The following is a 22,284-nucleotide window of genomic DNA, read 5'->3' as shown; positions in this document are numbered from 1 at the left end:
CGTTTACATCAGTTATCGTTTGACCGTAGTATAACGAATTGAGGAGAGTCCCTCTTATCGCGGAAAGTTAATTGACTCTTTAGATCTTATCTTCCATGTTTTATCCCAGCAAGAATGTTTCGTCATCCTAGATAATATATTTTTAATAATAAAAGTAATGATTCATCACATACTTCAACGGATAGGATGGATAACAGGTGCAGTACAATATATAAGGAGAGAAAGAAGAACACACAATGGCAACGAATCATTTAAAAACATGATCGAACCACAGAAAAACGAAAGAAACACACTCTAGGAAAATGATTCCAAACGAATATGGCGGCCAGGAGAACGATTTAACCTCGCCATCAGCCGCACACATCTACGAGCTGTCTTGATGGGGAACCCCCGACCTGCGAAACAAAAGACGATCAAACCAAAACAAATGTCTCCCCCGTTACCTGTTTGACGTCCGATCTCGGTGAGTTTTTACGTTGGAAATCGAACGAATAAGGCGTAATTTGTGTGGTTGAGGAGCGTAATGAGGCGGTAATGGATTGTTCTTTAATTACATAACGTAATAAGAGGAGATTCTGGTTTGAAATGAATGTAATGATGTAGTTTTCCTTGGCCCATTTTTTTTTTTGTTTCGCGTAACCTGGATTCTATGAAAGTCTTGCCTTGTGCATGTGAGTTTTAGACGGTATTTAACGGTAATTGATTTACGTGATTGTTAGATTTAACAGATCTAACGTGTAGTTGTTGTAGATTTAATAGATTTAGTCCTTAGTGTAGTTGTAGAGTAGGTCAGTACACAGTTACCGTGAGTGTCTCTATTTGTTTACTTAGGTTTGGTCTTAATAGGTATGTCTAGCGAGGGGCTAGTTCTAAGTATTAGCTTCGCGCCTGTTTTTACCTTGGAAATGATTTTTTCTACACTTTTAGGCCTTCTGATACTGGCGGTGCATTTGTTGTCGGCCAAATGGAATGTCCCTTCGCCGTGTTTAGTACTGCCCCCGGGGTGGGTGGTACCCATACATCAACAAGCTATTGCACTTGCCGGACGAGATATGAACCGTTCCAAACAGGCGTATATACCCGTGCGCTATCTTATGAAGATTGCGTATGGAAACCCCTTGTTGGATGGACTTCAGGGGTTAATTACAGGTTAATTACATTCTTGCAACAAAAATCGAATGTAAATCCATAATTAGCAACCAAAAAACTGTAGAGGAAGCCAAGTTAGAAGGAAGTCGCCGCCGCGAGGCTACTACTTAGATCTACTAGGCAAGGTTAGGCCTAGGCTGTTTAATTCAGACAAACCTACGTCTTCATACAGTAGAATTTTGCTTAACTTTGTCGTACCATAGCTCAATATGCCCTTTTTTTTCTGGGCAAGTTTGACACAATGTCACATTCCCATGATGAGCAAGCTCAGTGTGGTGTAGGCCTGGCTTAGGTGTAATTGTTGTGTACGAAATAATGACGAACTCGTCGGCAATGAAAATTTAGATCTACAATTAGCCTTGATTATGAAGATAATTATGAATGGCAATACACGATGCAAAATTGTAACGTACATTTTTGAAAAGAGCTCTACATTCTTGTTACTTTGAACCCAATAAACACTGTGCACAAATGATAAATAAAAAAGTAATCGGATTATGACTTATAATGGTAAAGCAGTACCTGACCTCCCCCTCCCCTCCATAGCTAAAACGGCAAAATTGTAACCAGTAAACAACCCTAGGTTACGTTAGGTTGGTATTTTTAGGTTCCTGTTTAGTGGTCTATCATTTCCTAGCTATTTTTGCATTAAAAACTCCTTGCTGTCCCTTAGTACTCCGAGCGACCCATCTTTTGCTGCAGTTTCTGCCAGGGAACTAAATTCTGTTGAGCTCCTGTAGTGATTGTCTTGCCTTTGGCAATACCTCATGGTATCAAGGATAGGCTGTACTCCTCAAGTCATATGTTATGTTATTATGAGTGGCGTGTCAAGTGTATATCCTGGAGGGAATGAGGTCTAGTTGAAGATATATGTGGATGACACCCAGGGCTATTTCTTAATTGGTGACTTTGAGGCTACAGATACAAAACTAAAACTAATTGAAAATAAAATTGAATTCTTGTTGGGATGAAAGAAAAATAAGTTAAGTAGCATTTGTGACATTCAGGCAAATGTTAATAAGGGTTACTGGATATCATCAAAGAAATTTTACATCCATCAAAGAGTATTACAAGTGTTCTATTAAGAAACTTGTGATTACAGGCAGTCCCTGGTTATTGGTGGGCTTGGTTATTGGCGATCCGGTTTTATGGTGCTTGTCTAGCAATGAAAATCGACAATTTTCAGCACCAAAAAGCCCCGATTTCCGCTTAACGGCGCCGATATTTGGGTATTGGCACCGATACGTACCTAACAGAGGTGCCGATAATAAAAAATCCCCGATTTTTGGTTATCGTCAGAACGGAACCCCTGCCAATAACTTGGGACTGCCTGTATTGCGTCATTTAAAGAGAGTACTATTGCAACTCTGTATCATAATCTACCTAGGATACAGCCCAAGAAGCTGCTGAACATACTAAATAGATAGGCAAGATTAAGAAACGGGGTGTCACACTTCAGGATAGAATTAATCCTGTTTATTCCTGCTGGAATACAATTCACCATTGTAATGGAGAGAGACTTGAATCAGTTGTTGAACCAGTGGTAATGAGCTCATTAACTGGTGGTGGGTTGGTGAATAGGGGAAACCCCCGCTCACAAGGTTTCATAAAGCACTTTTTTTAGGTTGCTCTAAGGAATGGAGCTCTTGCTGCACTCTCCTTGACTGACTGAGTATTGAAACTTTCTTTTGAATTATCATATGTATGGTTAGTTGGTTTTGGTGTAATGGATGCATCAAAGAAAACACAGCTACTCTGTGTAGGTTTGCAAGCCAAGGGTGGATATACACCTGCTTTGTCCCCTGTGCTTGTGGATTGGTGTTGAGTCTGCTCTTTTTGCAAGTCCTTTGGCCCATCACAGCAGAAAAGGTCTGGCAAGAAGCAGAGGAAGCCTAAGAAGTGTTTACCAAATCTCAGTTTATTTCTCTTGCACAGCTCCCAGCTGCTCTTATGCATTTTCCTTTGGCTCAGTCTGATGTGGGCAGCCAGCACAAGCTATTGACTCATTCAGTTACTGTTCTGCTAAGGAGCTTTGCACGTTTGAGAATTTTAGGGGTTGCCTTGCCTGTGGGTGGATAACCTCCTGCGGTATCAAACATAGGCTGTACTCTGCCAGTGTCACCCGTCCTTAACATTGCTCCTGCATCATTCGTGGAAAGCGTGACCCATGGACAGAGTAAGGTGAAGAAGAGCAGGCACTCTTCATCCTCCTTGTCTTTTTCTGCCATTTTTTCCTCATACAGGAAAATAACAAAGATGTCTGCATGCAAAAAACATTACCCTGCAAGTGCTTACCGACAGTGATGGCCTGGATGCATGTGCAGAGCTCTCTCCAGGCAAGACCACTGTGCGTGCTCACGGTTTATCACCTCCTACTTCTGTTTTGCTGGCTGCTCTAGACTTGACAGACTGCCATGAGTACCTGAAGATGTGGCCTTCTTTTGGCATTCCTGGAGATCTCCCCTTGTCTGTCATTAGATCTTGTCTTACTGCCTTGACCTTCTCATCTGCCATTGTAGGAAAGATTTAGACACATTTGAGGAGTAAGGTGAAACAGTGCAGTTATGAATCTCCTTCATAAAAGGCTCTAATTTGCATATCTATGAAAAATACAATTTAGTTGAAAGATTTGGTATGTTTTCACCACTGGCTCTCCTGTGTCTCTGAATATCTTTCACCATTTCCCTTGGCACTATTAATCAGTTTTTTTCCCTTTCTTAGAAAATGATTTCCCATTATTGTTATTGGCTCTCTTGTTAGCTTATATTTTTCTCATGTTATGCATTTGTTTCTATTCTGTGTAAGTTGCCAAGATCTTTCAATGATGAATGTTAAGAAGTAATTTTATGTTTCAGAGGCAATGGCTGCGGTAGAGGAAAAACCGGCTACATATCCTTGGATAAAGGATAAAGTGCTCGGGACTGGTGGTTTTGGTACGGTTACGCTTTGGAGACACAATGACACGGGAGAAACTATAGGTAAGGAACCTATGTCAGCCGATCTTTTTCTGGTATTCTATGTATTTTTGACAAGAATAAAGTTTTTATTACTTTTTGAATGAGAAAAACTGACGAACTTTCATAAAGAGACATTTTAGGACCTAAATTTTAGAATCCTCAACGATTCATTGCCTGAACAAAGTACTGAATACTTTGCCAGCAGATATTTTTTTGAAGAATCCATGCAAACTTTATACTATAATGGCTACATCTCATTACCAAGCTTCATAGAGATAGTATAATTTTTTTTTTAATGTTCTCTACAATAACAGTATTCTTAGTTTAATGATGTTTTAATCACATCCTCTCGTTTTAGCTCTCAAAAAATGCCGTTGGGGGACTCCAGGTACCGGGACAGAAAATATATTGTCTCCCAAACATGTAGAAAGATGGGAGAAAGAAGTGGAAATCATGAATCGATTAGACCACCAGGCCGTGGTGAAATGCTTTGAAGTTCCATCTGAATTGAAGGGACCTGTTGGTGATCTTCCCATGCTGTGCATGGAGTACTGTAGTGGGGGCGATCTTCGAAAAGTAAGTTGGCTACATGCTAGAGACTTTCTGTTTGTATTTATGTGAAGTCAAGGTGCAAATAATTAACTTTAGTACCATAAGTCTATGATATAGAAAACTTCATGAACTACATTCATATGTACAATATATGCATCATGTTTTGTATTAATTGTTTTTCCAGGTATTAAACAAACCTGAAAATTGCTGTGGCATGCGTGAAGCAGCAGTGAGGGCGTGCATCAGAGACATGACCGAAGCGGTTGCGTATCTTCATTCGATGAGAATAATCCACAGGGACCTCAAGCCTGAAAATATTGTCCTTCAAGATGTTGATGGAAAGGTCTGTCTTGATAACATTGAGAAGATCTGTTTGGGCAGTTGAGGAAATAATTCTGAAAAGGTCTTCAGAGTCGTTGAATGTTACTTTTGATTGGATTTCTATGTTTCATGCATTCACGGGTAGTATTGTGATGATATTGCAGCTGCAGTAATATTTGATATGATTATGTTGAGTTTCTCTGGGAATGGAAGTGCTGGAAATGTTTGAGATTTGTAACTATGGTTCTTATCGAGTTTCAATATATACATTGTTAAAGTTTGAACAGGTTTAATGGTAGATGGAATTAGTATAATAATTGGGTAAGAAAGAGAGCAGTCCAGGTACTGCTTTTTGTTTTTTGACCACTAAAGAAAATTAAATCAGCTCTTACCTTTGCCAAGTATGTAACGCAAAATTTTCAATTCCAAAATGTTATTTCGCAGACGGTGCATAAGCTCATCGATCTTGGCTATGCGAAAGAATTAGACCAAACCAGTGTCTGTACCTCGTTTGTAGGTACATTGCAGTACTTGGCACCAGAGCTCTTCTTGAGCAAGAGGTACACTTGTACTGTTGACTACTGGAGTCTAGGTCTTGTAACTCATGAAATCATCACTGGAGTCAGACCTTTTCTTCCTAATATGACACCAGTTGAGTGGTAAGCAATTTCTTTTTATTGGTTTGTATTTTTGTATTTTTTCTTCATTTGTATGCTTCAGTTTCATCTTTGAAGGTTTACAGACCCTAATCATCAAAGTAATAATTAAGGATATGTTTTTTCAATTTTGTTATGAAATGGTTTTGCATTACTACTGAATTGCTCTCCTAGTTCTTGGCCGAAGGTTATTTGTTATATAGTAAGTGGTGAAAATTGGAGCTAGACAAAACAAAGAAATTAGACCAGAGGGAATGAAAATGAAGTAAATATCTCACATGACTCAATCCCTGTACCAGAGAATAACAGTTAAACATTTGGGAATGTCCAAACTTCTACCATCAGCTAATGCCAAATTTTAGTAATAAAATGAACTTACGCAGCATTCTTCAGTCCCCATTAGTGTCACCTTCAGCTTTTTACTTTTCGTCTGTTTCATTATTCCCTTCTGACCAATCTGTCTGAATTGTTTAAGTTTTCTTTCTATTTTTTCAACCATAATGCAAGAATGAGTTCTTTTTGCAAACCAAATGAGTTTGGATATATCATTTATTAGTGCATGTAAAAAATGTTATAGCAATAATGGTAGAAATTTTAGCCTGTCAAATAATGCTGCATTATGTAAAAGTTTAGGCTTTACTCTCGAAGTATCTAATATACTTTATCATCAGGATGAAACGTGTCCGGACGAAGCAGTCACATCATGTTTGTGTATACGAAGGTCGAAATGGGGATATCCAGTTTTCTGCCCACATGTTTCCAGAAATTCATATCTCAGGACCACTAAAGTGAGTTTTGTTTCTGCATAGTTATTCCTAAGTTGTTCCTACAGGGACACAAACTGTCACCGTTTATGTAGGAGCGCAGGCTGTAATAGGTCGTTGATCTTATTAAACTGCTTAATAATGATAATATAGTAATAATAGTAGTAGTAACAATAATAATATTAATAGTAATAAGTTCCTGATACTTAATAGTAAGAAACAAACCATTGTGATTCTCATGAAACATTGGCCATTCTCCACATCACAGGACTAGGAAAGTAATTCCATTACTGTATTAGAGGTTTGGAAAAATTTATGAGAAAACTAAATAACATACTCTTTTGGCTTTGTTTTTAAACTATAAGCATGCACAAAATGCTGTCAGATTATCGTTAGCTTTATAAACACGCTATATTATTTTCATCCAACCAGAGCGAGAGTGGAGGAATGGCTTCGCATCATGCTGGAGTGGGATCCAGTACTCAGAGGTCACATCGAAGGTGATAATGGAAGTAAACAAGTTGTAGCTTTCAACATGATCAATGATGTCCTCAACAGAAAGGTATGGAAACAACGCTGAGGGTTTGAAAGTGTCATGTTCATTTGGTTACTGCATACTGTATTACTGTATAGTTCTTTTCACTGAGTGACTTATTCCCAGCCCAAAAAAAAAGACAGACATACATGTAAGGTATGTTACATTGGTCACTCATTATTGCAATATGCTACTGCCTTCATTTTTATGTTTGAAGTTAAGGTTAACAGTAGCTTGTGCAAGTAAATAAATGTTGGTGAAACAGAAGCGAAAATTAAAAAATGTATTTATTGAACACAATCTGTGAAGGTTCGGTACCCTTTAGACAATAAGAGCAGTTAATTAAACCATGTATACATGTAAAGCTGGACTGGAGACCAAGTTGTGGGTCAGACCTTGAAATTTTAAGAGCACTCTATTCTTTAATGTATAATTGAGAACTTGATAAGCATTGTTAGAAAAATTGTTTAGTTGTTTTTATCATAACAATGAGATGATCTGTTGATTAAAGTATTGAGGAAGCTTTGTTCTGTAATTTTCTTTGTAAATTGTTTTGATGTACCTTTGTATTGTGTTAGATTGAAAGTTATTTGTTTTAATAAGAGATAAGCCAGGCATACAATATTTAGTTGATGCATATAGTTTTACTTCATTATGAAAAATGATGTAACGTTCTGTATTATTGTGTTTGTATGATTCCCAAATCAATTAATTTTACTGATACCTTATGCCTGAACTAGCTGACAAAGCACTGAATCACAAAATGGTTAATGAAACCTTCTGGAGTAAGAGGAGCTATTTGTCTCGTGTGCTGGAAGCTCACATTTCTTGACTACTATTTTTAATTAAGTATGCAGTCAGCTTGGTACTCATTACCAGACTTGTGTCTTTTAATCTTTTTGTTATTGTTTTCTTGCCTTTCAAGTGTTTGTAGTATTTATTGTAGTTTTTTGTTCCATTTATTAAGTGTTTGTAGTATTTATTGTAGTTTTTTGTACCATTTATTTTCCAGTTGAATAAAATCAAGTGTGTGGACATTTTTTGTTGGTGAATTTTATAAAACTGCTGCCCACCCAGCCAACTGTTTTTCAGTTTTGTTTTTTGCACCAAAACAAACTTGCATTTGGCATCTTCTCAGACTTCTTTTCTTATGTAACCTTTGTTATTTAAAGTTTGTATTATTTAGCTGCTTACTGTTCGTTATAATGGTTGTATAACTTTATTCACATTTTTGTTTCTTGCTTTGTTTCTCACTACTGTGGCTGCGTAACCTCAGCAAAATAAAGATGGGCATCAGCACACAGCATTTTTAGCTGATTTTTGGAGTTATTCCTTTTCATAGTATCCTCTAGAAAATGATTACTGTATTTTGAAGTTGTGTGCTGTAGTTTAATCCTGCTCCAGATCAGTTATTTCAACTAAGTATTTCTGGCTGAGGCAGTAAATGGGTTAATAAGATTTTTCTGGAGTAGGGCAAAGACAGTCTTGAAGTGTGACCTGGTGGTCTAGTTACACTTCTTTTATTGATGAATAATTAAAATCCCATCGTTGTTTTCCCCATGACTCTCATCTCTTGTTCGCTGAAAGCCACCAGAAATTCACATCATACATCTTAAACTTTACAACATATTGCCTTGCCTCTGGGCAAGGGAGTACTGACATAAAGCCAGTTTACAATAAATCTAAATAAGTCAGGCACCATGACTTAAATTAGCTTCTCATTGGGATATATGTTAAAGCAGAAGTTAATGTTTCGTAGATATAGACCTGGGGTTTTACTTTAAATCTAGATGCTATTCTCTTGAGTCCTTGTGGTTAGCACTCTTACCTGTTCTGCAGACTGAGTTAGAAAGTTTTACAGGTGAGGTGATGATATCCAGTCCTTGTACTGGATATCATACACAACTTGTAGCTACCACTTCAAATGTTATAAATTCCTTTTGGGTATATACCTATAAATAGAAGCAATAGGTTTGTAATGGTGAACCAAATGTACTTAAACTTTTTATGGAAATGCTATTCTCTTGTCTTTGAAAATTAGTAATACAAAGGACGTCTCTTTCAGATGATCAAGATATTTGTTGTAGACCTTTGCCGTGTACTGGAGTATGAAGTAAAAGAAACCACATCCTTATCAGAAGTCCAGCAGTGGGTTGCACGAGACAGTGGAGTCTCTATAGAAGACCAGCATCTCTTACTACCCAGGGGGCAACCACCTGATGCTACACGATCAGCAATACAGTGCTGGGCTCCTCCGGTAAATTCATTGTTGTGATATTTTAGAGTATGTCATCTAGTTTTAGTATTAGTTTTTAGTTGGATTTTTTTATATTTCTGGGGAAATTTTTTGGCAACACTTGAATACTGTCACCATATGAATGAGTAGGCATTAAGCCCATACTGGGAACAAAGGCAGTAATTTTATCCTCTCTGGTATTTCACATTTAGATCAAAATGCTTTCAAACATCTTAAATTGTAGTCATATACAGGTTGTTTTTATATTTTAAGTAAGCAAGGATAGTTTTAAAATTATAACAATTAAAAATTGTGAGGATATCATATGTAGGTGTACTGAGTGACTGTACTTGTAATGTTTCTGTCAAGATTCTGAATCTATGGTCCCACTGAAAATTTAAATGTCACAAAAATTGGTACTGCATACTGTTTTGTACATGGTTCCAAAATTAGTTTCTGCTTAATGTGGAAAATTCTGTTAACAGTGAGTTTAACTTCTGTGGTCCTAGCAGTTTACAGACAGATGCAGATATTTCATTGAAATTCAAAGTCATTGAGAACAGGATTAATTGCTCAGAAGGATGTCATCATTTTAGGGGCTTTAAAGCCTGAAAAGAACGTGTGAAATAGATTTCGAGTGTTGTTATATGAAGATCAGTGAAAATAAAGCTGGGAGAATTTTTTGCTCTGTGAAATTTATTCTTATTAAGCCATTAATATTGCTTTTGTTTTGTTATGTATCATTACCAATACAAAATGTCAAAATTTTACAAAATAAGTCTGCAGAAGGGCCTTGATATACAGTATGTTGACATTTTGTTTCTAAAGATATCATGATATTTGGATTTGTATCATTAGTGATAAATTCACAGGACGAAGATGAGTGGTTAATGTACGTTTTTGCTGAGGGTATGACGAGGCCACAAGTTCCCCCACATTTCCCACCGTTGGTGGAAGCAATGCTCCGAGAACCTCGAACTACAGTAGACTATCAGACCCAGCGAAGAATGTGGGCTCATGCTGTTTTCTTTCTTCACCGTGAAGCTCGACTATTGACGTTACTCACTCAGTCTCAGAAAGTTTCAATGTAAGTTTACTGTTACAGTATTTTAATGCTTGTGATGTATTGTGTTTATGGAAGAAGTTTTACATCAGTACTGGTTACCATGGTAGTCTGGCAAATGTGACAACTGTTTTTTTTTTTTTTTTTTTGTAGAGAAGTTTTTTTGTTTTAAGTGCTGAGAATGGGGTATTGGATATACAGTAGTGTTTTAGAACACTTATTGGTATTAGTACTGCAGTTATAGAAACGATCTTGGCCAAAGTTTACTTCTTTATATAAATACAGGGAGAAAATGAGAAACTAGTGAGTTCCTTACCCACCAACACAAAATTACCCAAGGATAATAAGTCGTGATAAACCCTTACTGTTGAACACTTCATAACAAATACTGGAACAGAATTATGGAAGAAATACTGAGTAAAACAGAAAGTTATGAGAAAACGATCAGTCATGAACTTAAAAAAGTTAGGCACAAACGTTTACATTTCGCATAGTAAGATTAGCAAAAGCCGCCACCTAAAAGTTAAAAAACAATTTTTAGAACTCAAAAAAGCTGGAGAGTTTAATGCTGTTGAATGAAAAGAACAGAGGTATGTTCGAAAATTTCTAAAATTATCTCTGGTCTGTAGATGAAAACTTGCTAGCATTGTTCACAAGCCTGAGTTGAGGTTTTACAGAAAATCACATTTCTTATTAGTTTTATCACTCAGTACAAGGAAAAATATGATTAGAAAGGAAGGATGAAATGGAATGAAATGGAAAACTGGAAATAACTTATTAATCCTATGGTTTCAAAAGTCTGTGAAACATTGGGAGTTCTTGTCTCTTTGGCAGACACAGAGTAAATCAGTTAACTGTGGGTGACCATGCTAATATGTCATTTCAGTTTTTTCAGAAACTTGATTTTCATTGCTTTTCATTTTACAGGCTTCATCTGATGTCTGGCCATGCACAGTTAACCAAGACAGGCCAGAAAATGCTTAGCGATATTGCAAAGTTGCAAGCGAGACATCACTTATTTATGGAAGCATTGAACACTGATCTCGATTACTATGATGAGCAGGCCTCATCAGGAAGATTGAGTGAGTCCTGATTTGCAGGAAAATTTAGTTTATATATCATTTTATGTTTGTGAATTATATGATTTGACTGATAAGTAGGCAGTATATTTGGTTAGTACCATATGTTGATATAAACATTCTCTATGTAATCTTTGGAGACTGTTTTAAATATTTAACACTCCATTTTTTCCCTTAGCATCTGAGAAACTGTACAGTGGGTGGCGAGAAATGGGAGAAGTAACACTTCGTCAGGTTCATGCTGTTGTTGAACGTGTACAGCAGCTGGAGGGGTCACTCACAGCCCTCAACACTAGGATACTGGAGCTGCAGTGCTCTCCTTTTGCAAGAGCCAGAGCTAGTGATTCTTTAGATGCAGCGTAAGTTGTATTAAGATCTTAGTAAAATCTTTTGTGTATAATGTGATGCCTGAAAATTGTTAAGGCAGCTGTACTCGTAAAAGCAAATCAGTCAGTAATTTTGCAGATCATTTTTAAAAGAAGCAGAAAAATGCTTTTTAGAATAAGTTTTTTATCAACTTTATAGTGTTCCTTGTTTGCCTACCTTTTCCAGACTATCATATTTTTCTATGCTAATGTTTTGCAGACTGGCAGCTGGAGAAGAGCTCTATTGCAACTTGCGGCGTCGAAATAAGGAGCAACGAGCTAATCCCCACGATAATACAGAAATGTGCAAGTTGTTACTACAAGCTCTGAAGAAGCGCGATAGACTTCAGCAGGATCTCTACAAACACATTGAGTAGGTTAACCAGCTTACTATGTTTTAAGAACACTGTCTTATGTAACTTTATTAGTTAGTGATCCTTTAGGTGGAATCACTTGGTTCTAACACAGTCCTTGGTTCATCTTTGTTCTAAGTGCTTATACTTGTTATATGATTGGTTCTGTACAGATTTGTTACTGTGAAGGGTGTAGCCTATGTAATAGCTACTATTTTGGTCATGACTTAAAAAATTCATGAATGACAAAAACAGCCTTTAGTTATGATATCTCTTTGTTTCTGTGCCAACAACTATAGCTTATTTGTACATCCCTTTGGTGGACAGTTTTGATAAAAGTTTTTTAAAGATGTAACACTGGTGATAGTACGTAATGGAGTCTCTTACCGACAGATTTTTTCTGGTATTAGAGCAAAAATATGAATTGAATTAAAGTAAGTGTATACTGTACAGTACTTATAATGAGTGGTGATAGTATTAAAATCAGACATTCCAAGGATATAGTTCTGTGTGCGTACTTGGAATTCCAGAATATTCTCTGATCAAAATTCAAAGAAACAGTCCTCGTGGTGGTCCAGGCAGTCATTAACTTAATCATTATTATTTTAGTCAGTTTTTGCTTTTATGGGTTTTGTAAGGCTACAATGCACAGTGTACCTTGTTTTGCACACTGTAGATGGTACTTGAGGATTTTTTGGCAACATCCCTTTGGTCCCAGTGGTCCCAGCTTCATCGCTCTGACGTTTTATATTTCCTCTGTGTCCTTAGTCTCCACCCCAACTAGCTGTTCAAATTGTTTAACTTTGCCTTGTTTCAATTTTCATCTCTTTGGGGTAGCCTTATGAGAGTCCAAAATGGTGATTCAGTGGCCTTTTTAAACAAATCATAATACTGCAGTAACAGTTGGCAGTACAGAGATAGGAGTATAACAGGTTCCTACCACTTGCCTTGGTTGCATACCCTTTCTGATGTCCACTCTGGTCCAGGTGTTTGTCCTTATCTTTCTTCATGATTTCTTTGACAGTCTTCAGATATTTACCCTGTTATTTTCAGATTGAGCTCTTTTGAGCATTAAGTAAGAAGACGGAAGGGCCTCATTCAAAAAAGTAATAGATATGGATATTATTATTAGCTAGTTTAAGAAGTGGTCTGGCTTAACTGCTCCTATACCCTTTTCCATGCATATTCAAACCAGCTTGATCTTGAGAATTCAGTCTTCGTTTTCCAGTGCCTTCTTTTATGCCTGTTAAGAGCAGAAGCTTCTGATTCAGCTGAAGTGTTGGATCAGTTTTTAGTCAAGCCATATTTAAAACCTTGTAGATTTTTAATTTGCCAATAAGGCTCTTATTATTAAAGACTGTTTTTACTTCTTGAAAGTATGGAAAATTTATTTAAATTTACCAGAGTACAGAAAGCTTTATTACCATAGTGCATGATTAAATCCTTACAAGAAATTAATGATTCATCTTATGCTCAGGAAGGATGTGGTAAGAGATATATAAGCTTTTAGTGTGGGACATTTTTATCATCATATTTAGTTTATCCAGCCATTGATTATTAAAGAGCGGCAGTTTGTTAGATAAGATAATTTATCAAGTACAGATCCTTTGGGCCAGCCATAGGAGACCTAAGAATGTTAACTCATTAGTTTGGTTAAGCTATTTACAAACAATAAACCGTTTTTCTTAGGGTAATATTGAGTATTCATTAGGAAACTTGCTGAAGGAGTGCTCAGTTCTATTCTAGGATTGCTATATGGGCTTCGACACACATAAATACAGATGAAATTGCATGCCAAGAACAATATGTTACCAGTATTTAATTTTTTGTTTTATAGAAATAGATATTTATTTGAATATTTGGTGCAACTTTTCTTAGGGGAGATGCCAGAGAATTTTGTATTTTTTTGATGTTGGATATCCTTAGGGACGAGTTGATAGTGGGGAAAATGTTTAGTATGGGAAAGTAGGAATTCTTGGGGTAGATAGTGTATTCCGCTCCATGTAGGCATTGAGGGTAATGAGAAAGCAGATAAAGCTGCAAAATTGGCTTGTACAATCCCCCAACTACTAAGAAAGCCCCTTATCAGACTGGCTAGCATCAGTTAAACCCTTAATTTATAGGGATTGGCAAAATGATTGGACAAATATACCCCCACAAAACAAACTAAAACAAATTAAGAACGAAGTTAAAAAGTGGCATTCTTCTACCCAAAGCAAAGAATCAATGAGGTTATTTTAACAAGACTCAGAATAGAGACACTCCAGACTCACACATGGTCATCTGATGTCAACTCCGCACACAAACCAATAACTTGTGAAAGATGTAACATCCCAGTAACAATCAAACACATCTTGATTGACTGTCCCAGATGGCATCATGAAAGAAAGACTTATTTACAAAATAAATCAATAAAGGATATTCTAGCAGAAGGTAATAACTTTTCAATTAATAATATCATTCTCTTCTTAAACAAAATTAAATTGATAAGTAAAATATAATCTTCCCCCTTTTTTTTTTTATTTTCTCTAATTTCCCCTGTTTTCATTATTTATTTATTTAGTTAACTACTTAATTTTTATGTACTTTTCCCCATTCTTTTCCCAGCCGAGAAGAACCTAAAAGAGTTCAGAGGTCTGGTTAAACAAATCATTTATAACTAACTAACTAATGCACTCAATTTCATGGCAGATTTTCTCTCTCTCTTCCTTATATGTAATAGTAATGTTTTTATTTTATTATTTTCCCTGACTTTCATTTTATTGTAGCATTTTATTTCATCACTATAGCTTTTCAGTTAGTTATTTAGCATAAATTTGAATTACTTGAATCATAAGTTCATTTATTTCACAGTAACTTTACATTTTATATTCTATGACAACTTTTTACTCACTCTTCTAACTTGAATTTGATGGATTTTCATTTACTAATTTTACATTCCTTTCTACTCTTCACATATTTCATGAGTACTGCTATGCACCTATAGCTTCTCTTTATTTTGTGGCAAATTGAAGTCACTGAAAGCTATGGAAAATTTGTCAGTTTTCTAAGGTCAGGTCAGTGACACATTTAGTTTGCTTAAACTGTTTGATAATAACATGAAATTTCTGCAGTGTGAAGGCACTGATGAGTGCTTGAATCAAATGGGTATTCAGACATTAACATAGGACATTAATGATGGTGACGGAATTGATAAAGACAGGTATATTGAACATGGAAAGTACCCCCACTGATGATATATTTTTCTTATTTGTTATTTCTACCCAGTAAGCATAAGTGTGTATGAATGAGGTTGTCCACTTGCCTAAATAATTTTAAATGTTGGGAAGCATTTAAAAACAATAAAGATTTATTTGCTGTAGTATATGTATTCTAGGACAGAATTTGTAGCTCAGTCTTTGGTGTTTCCAGTTTCATTACAGGCTATGAACCTGAAGCAACAACATTTGCATGTGTCTTCTTCGTTTTAACGTACTTTTTTTCCCATTTTCTATATGGGGTAAGCACAATGCCTTCTTTTACGAAGGACTTGTATTCCTTAGTAAAAGTAGTTTGTCTGTGGCTCAGATGTTTGAAATTGTGTATAATTATTTATCTTGAGGATGCGTCCATTGTATTCACTGTTGGTCTTGTTTCAGGAAACAAAACGAAAGTTGTGGTGAAGTTACTGCCCTTGCCACTCCTTTGGAAACAGTGCTGCAGGATTGTGCCAGAACAGCCCAGCACATTTCATCCCTCCAGAAGCAGCGTCAAAAGGATATTTGGAAAATCATGGAAATTGCGGTAATGGATTTGTTCTTTTATTTAGTGTAAAACATACGCACCTCATTACACATGATCATCTTGTTATTTATGTTTTGTATACGTCTAATTGATTGACTGCTGAGTGAACATTTACGTTACCGCATATACAGTAACAATCATCCACTGAGACTATAACCAAAATTATTATGTCTACAAAGTTTCTCTCTCTCTCTCTCTCTCTCTCTCTCTCTCTCTCTCTCTCTCTCTCTCTCTCTCTCTCTCTCTCTCTCTCTCTCTCTCTCTCTCTCAAATGATTTTTTTATTAACATACAAAACAAATATTTATATAAGTAAGGTTTATTATTAATGAAAATAATAATGATCACTATTAAAAGGGATAAGGAAACAATAACATTACCAATAATAATACAGTACTTTAACCTTGGACGTACAATGCCGGACTAAACAAATACACACCATTCATTGTTCGAGTTTAACTGCCAAGCAAGTACAGAGCTCAAAAATATTACCATTATATACATAATATCGTTATATATAATATTGGTGGGCAGAGTTGAGAAAAATTGATGTTATCAGTTAATGCTGTACTTAAACAAGCTTTCATACAAACAAAATGGGCAGTTATTTGTTTTAGGTTAAAGCTAGAAAAAGTACAAATATGTATACTTACCTAACCTTCTTATGTGCAAACAAATACCTGTAATTGCATATTTTGTTTGTATGAAAGTTCTTTAAGCACACATCTTTTAAGCAGAGAGGATTTTAAGCATACATAAACTACGAGTAAAAACAAAATTTTCCCAGTTCTGGTCTCTGTATTCTGCTTTCGTTTATATTTTTCAAAGGTCAAAAATGCTGTTTCTTTATCTTTTCTGAGTCATCGGTAGAGGAGTGATTGAAAGGCAGGTAGTCACTCTCTGTGGATGGGCCTTGGAACAGGCCTCTGCTAGACAAACACACCTTCATTGTTTCGAGATAAAAAAACTTGCAACATTGACCATTTGGTACAAGATATGAAAAACAGTTGCCTCTGCAAGGCAAACATACCTTCATACTGATGTTCTGTGTATATTCTATGGTAAAAGAGCTTTCTTTTAAAAAGATAGGTAGCTTGTTCCTGTGACTCATGGATTTTCAGTATAGTACTGATGATTTTGTCAGTAGATCTGTACTACATCTCGGGCATTACCGTATGCACATCTCACAATGTTTTGTTTCATAATTGTTTAGTGTAGGACCAGTTCATGTCATTACCAAATTGCTATTGATTAATTTGTTCAATCAACAGATTAACCACAGCAGAGCTGCAACTACGCCCACGTCGCCACAAGTGCTCCCTCTCCCCAATGCTGCAAATCTACCAAAGAAGCCTCCATCACCAGCATCACTGATATCTCTAGAATTATTGCTTGAAAAGTCTGGAAAGGAATCAGGTGCTCTAATAGCTGAGAATCGCGCTCTGCGTTGTCAGTGAGTAACCAGCTTTTTTTCTTTATTGAGCCATCTAGAAGTCTATATTATATTAAATTACTCATTGAGGGTATCTGATTCTGAGGTAGTTGATGCTATCTTATAATGAAAAAATTGGTCTAAAAAAATTCAAGTGTCTATGTAGTGTTAGGAATAATTTTAACAATTTCACTTTGCATGTATGGGTTTTGATAGTCACTGAATGGATGATTCACAGTAGTTAAAGTAATGTAGGATAAATACTGTAACCAAACCATTAACAATGTGTAACGCTACGGTATTTTGTAAGACCACCTGTAAGTTCTCTTAAGTGCAGCAACTTTTAATGCTTTCACCTTTTATTTCATTTTGTACTTTTGTGAGCTCATATATTCTGGATTCTATACTCCGTTGTCACAGTTCTGTATTGGAAATTAGTTTGGTTTTGATCCCTGTAAAAATACAAGGTACACATTACTCGTACTGTGGCTGTTTGTATTTTTTTTTACCTTCTTTAATTCTTAACATGCCATACTTTTTATTGGGAAAAGTTTTTGTTTATTCCCAAAGTGTAGGATTACCTGTTATTCATCCTAACTCCATTCCTCTTTAGTTGCGCTATTGTCTTTTGTATCCCTTTCTCTGCACACTTTAACTTTTCCTATCATGCTTTAATATATACCTGTTATTGGTCAGTACTTGCCATCTGAGAATGTTCTCACCAGTTGATCAGTTCCACTTGTAGTGTGCCATGTATAGAGCCCTACATGCAGTACAAATGTTTATCACATTGCCCCTTTAGCCCTCATCCAACTTCTTCAACTTACGATTACTCCAGATTTTACATCTGTAAAAACAAAAATTTTAGACGACCCCTGTTAGTTTAGGAATGGGATTTGGTGGTCTCGTTCAAGTACTTAGTAAAGTTTTCTTCTGGTCATAGTGTTTGATTCTTTGTTTCTTTGTATTTGTCTTCCTTCCTCTTGTATTTTTTTTCAGTAATTGTGAATAGTTTTAGGTATTTATAGTTTTAAATGCCCATGTATTTCTTTAATTATTGTGTCTTCTGTTGAAATTTGTAAAATCTGTTTTATAATATATAAACCAACAACAAATGACTTTGTTGGATAACCAGTGAATATTTGTTTTTGACTATGGTGTACAGATAATTTTATTTCTGATGAGAAAACCACAGGCAATGAATTAAATGAGCTGCACTTTCATCTAAGTACAATAGTGTGGACATACTGTTAGGATATAAACTGTACAATTACAAGCTGCCTCCTGCAAAAAGATTAGTGTGAAGTAGTTGATCCTTAGCTTTAAATATGTTTTTAACAATGAAGAAATTGAATTCTTGAAAACATACCTTGTATCAGAATGTACCTGTACAGACTAATCATTTGAATTTATGAATACATATATGAAGTTTTATCTCACTTTCAGAGTTTGAAGAGTTTAGGAAATTGCAAGAGTTAGGCTACAAAGAATTAAAGTCTGATGAGAAAATTTTCTCTTTCAGAATGGTAGAAATTTTATCAGGAAACCTTAACACAAATTTGGTCGTAGGAGAGGCCAAATCTCCAAACTTCCTAGCGTCGCCACATCAGCACGATGGCTTTGTAAATTCCCCGGAGATGGAGGGCTCATCGCCACTATCAATGTCTCCACTCAAGAAAGGAGCAACAGAGACTTCTTTATAGTATAGTATAATTTTATGAATTTATTATATACAAAACTTTTTCATGAGACATTACAGGGCTCTATATTTTTATGTGGTAACAAGACTGTGTGGGAAAGAGTTGTACATTTTTAGATATCAACCCTCTTAGATCAAAGGAGTGGCCTCTCGTCAATCCAAATCAAGTTTCTCTGTCAGTACTCTTTAGGTAGAAGCTTTTTACCCTTCCAGTGTAATGCATCTGCTTTCACTCCCTTTAATGGAGTCAGAACTAAGAAGCATTCTGTTGTGGCTGTTTGCATTCATTTTATTTATAGCATAGCCTGTAGAATTCTTGTTTGCAAAGAAGAATAGGCACCTTTTTTTTATTACACCTCATCTGTTTTTATAAGGGGTTATGTGGTTGGGAATTTCTGTAGTTTTTCTAATCCATGACATTTTGATTGATGTTTTCTATACTATATAAAATGGGTAGTATATAGTAATAGCTTTATAAACAGTTTCAGATCTTAGAATTTAAAGTAATAGGCTATGAAGTCTGAATGAAATTTATCTCCTAAAATTTCAATAAAAGGTTTTAAGTCTTATTTTTTATCTCAGGTTAAAAAACTGGTTTCAAATTGTGCTGTGTTGTTCAAAAATATGATTTTAATGCATGCATAGTAAGTGCTACAAGTTTACTTATTTTGGTGCTAAAATTTAATTACACATATATATATAATTGGTGGCATGATCTGTCAATCCACTATTTTTTTAGAACTTAATTTAAATATCAGACTTTTTATTTTGTCTTAAGAGAAATAATCTTGTAGTGTCACTAGATAGATTAGGTCTATTCATTCTCTCCCTGAATTAGTACTGGCATAGTTTTTACTTGTCTGGTGTGTGACACTTTCCCATAGAGACAAAATAGGATACAGTATATTAGATTTTATTCTATACTATTTATTTATTGATTAGATTCTCCCCTTGATAATATTCTCGTGCAGCCATTCTTGACTTGCCTCACCGAAGGAACCATGAAATTCTGTGATGTCTCATAGTGTTTAAAAATTGTGTAGAACTTTTATCAGTTCAGATGGTGGTATCATGCATGAGTATTTTCATTTACATAGGTTTTATTTACATAAAGATATAATTATTAATTATAAAAATTAATACATATTGCTGGCAATATCTTGTTAACTTTAAATAAGAGGGTTTGCATTACTCTTTGACTGGTGAAGTGGCTGTTTTTTGGAGGGTGTAAAACCAGGTCGATGGATAGCACCAGTCAGACATGAAGTGTAATGAACTGTTTATGTGAATTTTACCTTATGACAGTGCTCTTCGTTTTTTTAATGTTTATCCAGTACCTAGCAAGTACAGTACCTCAATTATTGTTCCTCACGAAGTGTATTTTGTTGCTTCTTACTGAAAATCATTTATGCATTAAGTGCCTAAGAGTGGCTTTCCGGCGTTTTGTCATTGTCACTTATATTGTCTGAAGGCCTTATATTCATCGTCAGTATCTGTATCAGTTACTTTTATTAAAGAGCTTTTATTAGGATTTGATATGCTCATGAGTTGCAATGTGCAGTTGAATAGTATCAGTTGATATGTAATTTGAAAATGTGTTAATGTTGCGGATGAAAATGTTAAATTTTTTTTTTTCCATTTGTTTGACTGTGGTTAGATTTGTGTGCTGTAATATAATGAATTATTATTCATTCTTTCTTTATTTTATTGTACTGTAGATTAGTTGTGTGACATCATCAGTGTGATTTATTTTTATGCATGTGGGTAGTGACCAGCTTTGGCCAGTTATTCTTTCTTGCTTTTAGGATATTCTGCAAGTATGTAGGAACTTAGGCTTGTGTGTCATCAAAACATATTTTTATATTTTATTATGCTGTTTCTCCCTTGCAAATTTAAAGGGAGTAGTCTGCTAGTCCATGTACTCCCCCATTCTTCTAGTTGAACTTTTACAAGTGCTGTGGCGTCATTTTTATTCCTGTGCTTTTTTCGGAGGTTATATTTCCTGGATAATTCTAGTTACCCTGTATAGATTTAAAAACACCTAGCTGGTAGTGTTAGTGTTTTGCTCTCCTTGCTCTTCTGTAGGAGGTAGCTTTGCCAATGTATTCAGCCCTCAGAGATGAAAGGAACGGAATATATCATTAGATAAATTTCTGGAGTGGTGTGGGGTAGGTTTTCTCACTGTTTGGGTACTGTAAAATTAACTAGCCCATTATTACAGTGGTCAAAACATCTGGGTTTGAGTAGCCAAGTACAGCAGAGAGCCTCGTATCCAGAACCTTTGGGACCAAGAGGGTATAGGAAAACTGGTTTCTCCAGATGTCTAGAAAAGTTAGCTTGGAAAACAAGTCAATAAGAAACAAGAAATTCATGTAAATACTGAACGTAACATGTTATACTGTATAGCTGAAATTTGAATATTAAAAAAAAAAAATCTTTTTTTCATTAATGAGGAAAGTAATTCATCACTTTGATTCCAGTTGAATTGTTTTCATAGATTAGGCTATGGTGGTTTAGGCTAAACTACATGAAATGTAGCCTGGAACACTGACATACAGTGCAGTGCTGAATGTAAGGTGAAACCACTTTGATAACGTGATAATTTGAAATGTATATAAGCAAATATCAACTGGTTATGAGTCGAATGTTTAACCTAATTTTTGAATGATGATGACTTCTGAAGTCTGATATAACCCAGAGTAAATGTAGTTATTGTTTGGAAACGTAAAGACTGTGAAAAAATGCCTATGGGGGTTCAGTCTTTTTTAACTTGGTGGTCGTGTTAAACTATACAACATTAATAATATTAGGGTAAAAATTTATTTGAATAAAAACAGCTACTAATACTAATTTAGTGATACAGTATATTACTCTGTAATATGTAAATGATATGAAGGCTTAGTTTGTTTGTCATTAAAGGAATGTATTTAAACTTAATTGCTGAAAGCAGTCTGTAGAAAAATAAGTCTAGAAAGCCCAAGGTAAAGAAAGAACAAAACCTACTTATAAAAATAATAAACTAATAAACTCTTCCTGTCCAACTAAATACTTTGTTTAGTAATAAAACTCAAATCTAGTAATGAAACTATTACAAATACCTTGATGTTATATAAACGAACTCAATTAACATTACCCTTGTTTATTGTCATCACGACAAGTAGTGCACTTACCTGAATGAGTTGGAATTTAAAATGCTCGTAGATAAGACCCTTCCGAACATATGAATTTCAGATATGAGGTTCTGTACTGTACCACTGAAGGTAGCAAGTAGCCTTTGGTGCTACCTATATTTTTTTGTAGGTTTATGCTGTTACACTTAGGGTGGTATTAATCTGAGTAGT

General features: G+C 35.5%; 1 protein-coding gene across 3 annotated transcripts; it reads left to right on the top strand.

Annotated features, from left to right (window-relative positions):
- Positions 1-204: 204 nt before the first annotated feature.
- Positions 205-21,905, top strand: IKKbeta (I-kappaB kinase beta). Of its 3 annotated transcripts, none has more exons than XM_067103343.1 (15): positions 205-463; positions 4,005-4,127; positions 4,465-4,682; positions 4,843-5,001; positions 5,424-5,638; positions 6,307-6,423; positions 6,832-6,961; positions 9,000-9,191; positions 10,043-10,257; positions 11,161-11,315; positions 11,491-11,671; positions 11,898-12,050; positions 15,669-15,813; positions 17,084-17,265; positions 18,767-21,905. In XM_067103343.1, exons 2-15 carry the CDS (start codon positions 4,010-4,012, stop codon positions 18,945-18,947), a joined length of 2,361 nt encoding a protein of 786 aa, XP_066959444.1. In that variant the 5' UTR covers positions 205-463; positions 4,005-4,009; the 3' UTR covers positions 18,948-21,905. The 3 variants fall into 3 exon arrangements, with proteins under 3 accessions (XP_066959444.1, XP_066959445.1, XP_066959446.1); XM_067103344.1 differs by having other exon boundaries at positions 416-531; XM_067103345.1 differs by lacking the exon at positions 205-463 and adding an exon at positions 554-671.
- Positions 21,906-22,284: the final 379 nt, after the last annotated feature.

Source organism: Macrobrachium rosenbergii, chromosome 5 (assembly GCF_040412425.1).
Source record: "Macrobrachium rosenbergii isolate ZJJX-2024 chromosome 5, ASM4041242v1, whole genome shotgun sequence".
Classification (NCBI taxonomy): Eukaryota; Metazoa; Arthropoda; class Malacostraca; order Decapoda; family Palaemonidae; genus Macrobrachium; species Macrobrachium rosenbergii.
Note: the sequence above shows the minus strand (reverse complement) of the source record. Positions and strands in the feature narration are given on the sequence as shown.